This window comes from Teleopsis dalmanni, chromosome 1, assembly GCF_002237135.1.
Source record: "Teleopsis dalmanni isolate 2A chromosome 1, ASM223713v2, whole genome shotgun sequence".
Classification (NCBI taxonomy): Eukaryota; Metazoa; Arthropoda; class Insecta; order Diptera; family Diopsidae; genus Teleopsis; species Teleopsis dalmanni.
Genome location: NC_051846.1, coordinates 189,472,801 through 189,480,118, shown reverse-complemented (window position 1 = coordinate 189,480,118; position 7,318 = coordinate 189,472,801). Strand labels below are relative to the sequence as shown.

Here is a 7,318-nt window from a genome sequence, read left to right as displayed (position 1 = left end):
GCTCCCACGCTTACGTCGTCTCAGCTAGCAGCGCGTCAATGCATACCGAGAGATTTGCCTACGTTCCGCGGCGATCCAGAAGAATGGCACATTTTTATAAGTGCGTACGAGCAAACTAAGCAAATCGCAGGTTTCTCCGATTATGAATGTCTAATGAGCTTACAGAGGTGCCTCATTGGTAAAGCGCGCGATGTAGTACGCAATATGTTGGTGTTGCCTAATATGGTTGGAGAAATAATAAACACTCTTCGTATGTATTTTGGACGACCAGAAATAATTCTAAATAAGTTAATTGAGAAAATGCGTCAGTTACCGCCTCCAAGGGGTAGGCTGGGCGATTTAATTGACTTTGCAGTCAACATTAATAATGTAGTTGCAACAATTGAGGCATGTAAGCTCAATAGTTATTTTAATAATCCACTCTTATTACATGAGTTAATAAGTAAATTAACTGAAGATATGAAGCTCAAATGGGCACTACATTCAGCATCAATAGCCGAACCTACACTTCGCGATTTTTCAGCGTGGCTCTCATCTTTAGCAAATGCGGCAAGTAGAGTAGCTACACCTTCTTTTTTAGATAAACCACTAAAAAAGGAAGGACGAGTGCACGTACATCAGACAGCTGAAATGACAACCACGGCAGTTAGGTGTTACATTTGTGGCGGCGGACATAAAATAATGGAATGTGAAATATTCAAGAACGAGCCTACTAATCAACGCTGGCGCATTGTCAAGGAAAAGAAGCTGTGCCGACAATGCTTAGGCGAGCATAGGCGTCGCTGTTTCAGTAATAAAGTGTGTGGCATTGATGGCTGCAATGCACGACACCACCCCATGCTGCATTCTCGTATAGACCAATCTACGCCAGCAATATCTTCTACAGCTAACAATGTTTCATCGGATATAGTAGAACAAATAAGTTTAAGTCCATACTCAAACAAAGCGTTACTCAACAACCATAATTCATCAGTGAATAAAAACTGGTCATATTGCCGAATTCTTCCAGTTACTTTATATGGCACCAAAAGGACTATTAACACATATGCATTGATGGACGATGGGTCAACACTAACGCTTATTGAAGCAAGTCTAGCCGATGAATTGGGAAACGATGGTATCCAGGATGCACTATGCATTAATTGGACAGGTAATATCAGTCGACAGGAAAATAACTCAAAAAGGCTCAACTTACAAATTTCTGCCAATGCTCCTCAAGCTAAAAAATTTCCATTGAAAAATGTCCGCACAGTAAGCAACTTACGCATGTCAGCAGAATCTTTTGCAGCTGATAAAATAAAACAATGGTATCCGCATTTAGATGGCTTGCCTCTAGCAAGTTATACAAATGCTGTCCCCATGCTGATTATCGGCGTAAATAATCCAAACTTAATTTCAGCACATAAGGTGAGGGAGGGTGGCTGGCAAGAACCCGTGGCGGTGAAAACACGTCTTGGTTGGACAGTTTTTGGTGGTGGTGAATTAAACCACCGTAACAACTTAAACCTACACAAATGTAGCTGTGGACAAGAAGCTGATAGGGAGCTTCATGAGTTAGTAAAGACATTTATAGTAAACGAGAATGTCGCGGTGGCTACCCCAAAAGCAGAATTACTTTCAGTTGAGGATCAGCGAGCAGAGGAAATAATGCGCAAGTGCCAGTTACGCGGAAACCGCTACGTTGTCAATTTGCCATGGAACACCGATACGGTCGAATTGCCAAATAGCTTGCCGATGGCATTACGTCGAGCGGAGTGCTTACGTCGAAAAATGCATGGGGACCCTGAATTGTGTCAAAAGCTAAAGGAACAAATCACTACTTTAGTCAGCAAGGGCTACGCAACTGAGTTGCCACCAGAAGCAATTAACGAGCGAGGTGGGAAGATTTGGTATTTACCAATTTTTATTGTGCGCAATCTACTTAAACCGAAAAAGCATAGATTAGTTTGGGATGCTGCAGCCAAAGCTGAAGGAGTGTCACTAAACGATTTTTTGCTGAAGGGTCCGGATATGCTGCGACCACTTATAAACATATTATTAAATTTTCGTATAGGAAGAATAGCTGTCTGTGGTGACATTGCTGAAATGTTTCATCGAATTCTAGTACAAGAAGCAGATACTGATGCTCAGAGATTTCTATGGTTCAGCGAGACATTTAAAAATATTTGCGTTTATAAATTAAATGTAGTTAGCTTTGGTGCGCGATGTTCACCATATATAGCGCATTTTATTCGAAACCTTAACGCAGAAAGATTTATAGCTGAAAATCCTAGAGCAGTGTACGCTATTAAAAACAATCATTACGTGGATGACTTTATAGATTCAACAAATTCCATTGAACAAGCAATAGCATTAGCCGAGGCAGTTCGCAACATACATGAACAAGGTGGTTTCCATATGAGAAGCTGGACAAGTAATGCACCAGAAGTTTTAGCTGCGTTAAACGAAAATGGTGAACAGACGGGTAAGTCGTTTGATAATAATATCGACACACTTCCAATCGAAAAAATTCTCGGCATGTATTGGGACCCGAAGTCAGATTGCTTTAAATATGTTTTAAAATTCGTTCGTTTACGTCGTAATGTTTTTGCAGATGAAATTGTACCCACTAAAAGAGAAGTACTTCAAATTTTAATGTCCATTTTTGATCCATTGGGACTGGCAGCTTGCCTCACATCATATTTAAAAATACTTATTCAGGATATTTGGAGAAGCGGAATCGACTGGGATCAACCACTGGTACCCGATCTTATGGGCAAGTGGTTAGCTTGGGTTGCCTGCATGCCTATTTTTGCTAATATTTCTGTACCCCGTTGTTATTCACCATACATAAAAGAAAGTTCATGTGATGTACAAATTCATACATTCGTAGATGCGAGTGAGTTTGCTTATGCAGCTGTATCATACTTCCGCATTAAAGATAAATATGGAGTAAGTACGAGGATCGTAGCAGCAAAAACCAAAGTCGCTCCAATGCGACCGATGTCTATTCCAAGAATGGAGCTACAAGCTGCTGTAATTGGCACACGGCTTATGAATACAATATGTAAAGTACACACATTTGATATTAAAAAGCGTTTCATTTGGAGCGATTCCAAAACGGTGCTAAAGTGGTTGCGTGGTGATCCACGTCAATTTCAACAATTCGTAATGTTTCGCATTGCAGAAATTCAAGAAGCATCAACCGTCGAAGAGTGGAGATGGGTACCCACGAAATTAAATACTGCAGACAGTGCAACGAAAACAAAACAAGGTCCCGAATATGTGCAGCGGTGGGTCGAAGGACCAGAATTTTTGCTACAAGACGAGGATAAATGGCCAACTGAGGTGGACTTAGGTCCGATGGAGACCAGTGAAACTCGTGCAAAATTTTTATATCATCGCGAGACACAACCATGTTTCAATTATGAATATTTTTCATCCTGGATCAAGTTGTATCGTGCCGTTGCAAATTGGCTACTCTACATTGGGAAACTAAAGGCTCGTTGTGGCGGTTTCAATGCTACAAACGTTATTTTGACTGTTCAACATATTGAGCGCGCGAAGCTCTTAATATACAAAAGCGTGCAACAGGAACTACTTGAAGATTGGTCGACACTGAAAATGGGGAGAATAGTAGAAAGGAACAGTCCGTTATATAGGTTGCAGGTGTATATGGATAACAATGAGCTCATAAGAGTAAAAAACAGAGCGAGTTACTTTACGAATGAGTGTAAACCTCAAACTGATTTTATTTTCTTACCGCCAAAACATAGAGTATCGTACCTTATATGTGCGCACTATCATGAACGATTTTATCACATCCAACATGAAACTGCTTTAAATGAGGTCAGACAATTGTATTTCATACCAAAATTAAGACCATTATTCAAATCGATGCGACGAAACTGCAACGTATGTAAAATTTCATCGGCAATACCTCAAGCGCCGCAAATGGCCTTACTTCCCCCAGCACGACTAGCAGCTTTTCAACGTCCATTTACTCATGTGGGTATTGATTATTTTGGACCAATGGTGGTTATTGAGAATCGCAAAGCACTGAAAAGGTGGGGTGTTATAATAACTTGTTTGACTATCAGAGCCGTTCACATCGAAATCGCCCATAGTCTTAGTACTGACTCATGCCTAATGTGTTTAAGAAATTTTATTGCCAGACGAGGAGAACCTATCACCATCTACAGCGATAATGCAACGAATTTTCACGGTGTCGAGAACGTTTTAAAAAAGGAGTTAAAGAACATTGATTCCTCGGTTATGCAACACAAGCTAGCTCATCAAGGAATAGACTGGAAATTTAATCCACCGGCAGCACCACATATGGGAGGAGCGTGGGAGCGACTGATTAGAACAATTAAGACAGTGCTGTATCAAATTTCGCCATCTCAACGTTTTACGGATGAAAGTTTACGTACTGCATTACTTGAAGTTGAAATGATCATCAACTCGCGTCCTTTAACCTACGTGTCACTCGATAGTGAAGATGAGGATCCAATAACTCCAAACCATTTCTTGTTGGGGAGCGCTAATGGTTTGAAACCATTTTGTGATGCTAAGAGAATCGATCCAAAGATGTGCCTGCTACAATCTGAGATGTTTGCAAATCAATTTTGGCGACGATGGGTGCGTGAGATACTTCCGACATTAACGCGTCGCGGCAAATGGTTCAATAAAGTGAAACCCATTACGGTAGGAGACGTTGTGCTGATAGTTGATGAAATGGCTAAGAGAAATACTTGGGTAAAAGGCATAGTTATCGAGACAACTGTAGCGAAAGACGGCCAAGTAAGACGAGCTAAGGTCAAAACAACAAAAGGCTTTTTGGAGCGCCCTGCCGTAAAGCTGGCCATTCTGGATATCGGCAAAGTTGACGCAAACGACATTGGGGTCGCCTGCGGGGAGGAGAATGTTGCCGAAAATTGCGAATAATTTAAAAACCTTTGTCTGGCAATCATGACAAACAGCTGACTTGGAGACTTCGAAATTTTTAGTAAATTTCCGTTTTTCATTTTTTCTCTTTTCTTGTTTGTGATTGCTAGACAAAGGTGAGTAAATTTTTAGTTTAATTTTTCAATCGTAATATTTTACTGTAATCATTAATCATGTTACAGATTTTTTAAGCGCAAAATAAAGAGTGCTATTTAAAATTGTCATAAGAGCATTTATATACTTATTTTTACAACAGTATGTAATAATGCAATGCTCACAATTATCGGAAAGCACCTATGTAACATAGGTTGTTTTCGTGTCGAAAATAATTATGAACGTATATATATTCTTTTTGCGGCCCTCCAATCTATACAGTGATTGGGATTGGTTCGCGATCGCATCTGGTCTGCACAGGACTAATCTAAAGCAACTAGCTTTTTTATTATACTATTTTATTTTATTTTTGATTGTATTATGTGCTCAAAAAAAAGTTTTCAAATTATTAACTTCCAGAACTAAATATTAATTATATAGAATAAGTTATCCTCATGAATAAGCACCTTTATTATATAGACACCCCTCTTGAGTAGGTAATTTTTTTTAGAACCAGAGGCTATTTTTGTCATTATTTGAAATATCTTAATCCCTCTTGACTGGATATCCATCCTGAACGAATAAAACTTGCCCGTCGACGCTACACTAGTCATATAAAATCTATTACGTTCTTTATAATAAATTTTTGTTTATTTTGTTCTAGGATTAAATTTCTAATTATAGACATATTTTACAGTAGTTTGTATTTATTATAAAAATGCATTATATTTCCTTCCATTTAAAAATATAAACTATTTGTATATTAAATTTTTGCCCACGAATATTTTTGTTTGCGTAGATATAAAAAAAGAAGTTTTCTCATGGACAATTGCTAACTTCTCATGGGAACCATTTAAAAAGTAAACCAATAATGTTAAATATATAAATATCAATAGGTGAATTATATATTTATAAATATATTTATTTTTTGCACAATAATAAAGAGTTTGATTCAACCATTATTTATTATAAATTCTAGGGAATGGCAAACATTTTTGTTTATTTTTCACAGAATTAAAATGAAATATTATTTTATAAATCATAACAACAACAACAACAATGGTAGAGGAAACAATTCTGTTTATATATGTATATATATAAATCAGTTTTATTATCGGTTACCACTATTAACTTTGTACTCACGAGTAGGTTTGTTTGTGCTCCCCTTTTGGCGGTGGCTTATCAGTTTCGTACCGGTGCCGTACCCATGAGATACGTGCAAGCTCAACAGTCATAAGTATTTTAACCCCAAAAACGTATGGAACAGAAAATATAAATGAGCAAAAATAAACAACGAAACAAAATCAAAATCAAAATCAACAATTGCACTTCATATCAAAGGTGTTCTCATACTAGTAGAATCCAAACAACCACTACATTTCCAATCTTATCAAAATTCCCCGCCTCTACGCTTTAAGCACTCCAAAGCACCTCACTCACTCGTCCATTGACTGACTACAAAAAAATGATATCTTTTGTGCATTTTTCACATTTATTGATTTTAGTTTATTTTGAGTGAAAAACATTTAACGTTTAACGTTAGCATGTTTGTTATGTTAGTCGATAAGTCGATATTGATAACGACGATTATAAAACGATTGTTCAGTTCATTTTTAAATTGAAATTTAATGTGTGCAACTATTGAGCCAACCATGAGACCATGAGAGCATGAAACGCATTTAACCGCACCAAATTGTCGCATTACCGTTCACATTCGCAAACGCAATGGGTGCACTGCACTCGTCCGTCCAACTACGATGAACATTGAACGCTGCACATATGTAAACTCCAGCCGCCACTTCATGTACTAGTATTCTCCACTACCGATGACAGGCAACATTGACGGCTTCCTGTGGCTTAGCACAGCTCAGTTGAGTGCTCGCACAGTTGAATATCTTAAAGATACTTAAAAAAGTACTTTCCACTTGTTTAAAGATATGAAACAAAGTAAACAGATAAAATATACAAATATGTACATAATACTGCAATAATGCAGTAAGGCTATGAATAAAACAAAAAAAAACATAACGACACATAAGACGACGAGCACAACAAAATACCTAAAATGTAAGAATCAATTTTACACGAATTCCAAAGAACATTGACTCTACCGCGATTTTTTAGTTCTTTCATTTTTGGTTCATTGGTTCATTGTATGGATTTTTGGCTTTTCGATGTTCCTTTACTGCCTTTTATCGTTGTATCACTTGTAGTTGTAGTGTTCCTTATTGTGTTTAGTGATGTTTGTCTCGAATTTTTCAATTTCAACAAATATTTTTATCTCTAAACTATAAAATTG

The 7,318-nt window shown here is 37.6% G+C and overlaps 1 protein-coding gene across 1 annotated transcript; it reads left to right on the top strand.

The window, feature by feature from the left end:
• Positions 1 to 168: 168 nt before the first annotated feature.
• Positions 169 to 4,926, top strand: LOC119666924 (the record flags this gene model as incomplete). The annotated part of the gene is given in 1 exon segment (XM_038076203.1): positions 169 to 4,926. A coding segment is annotated over 1 exon segment (4,758 nt), but the record flags the coding sequence as incomplete, so codon positions are not given.
• Positions 4,927 to 7,318: the final 2,392 nt, after the last annotated feature.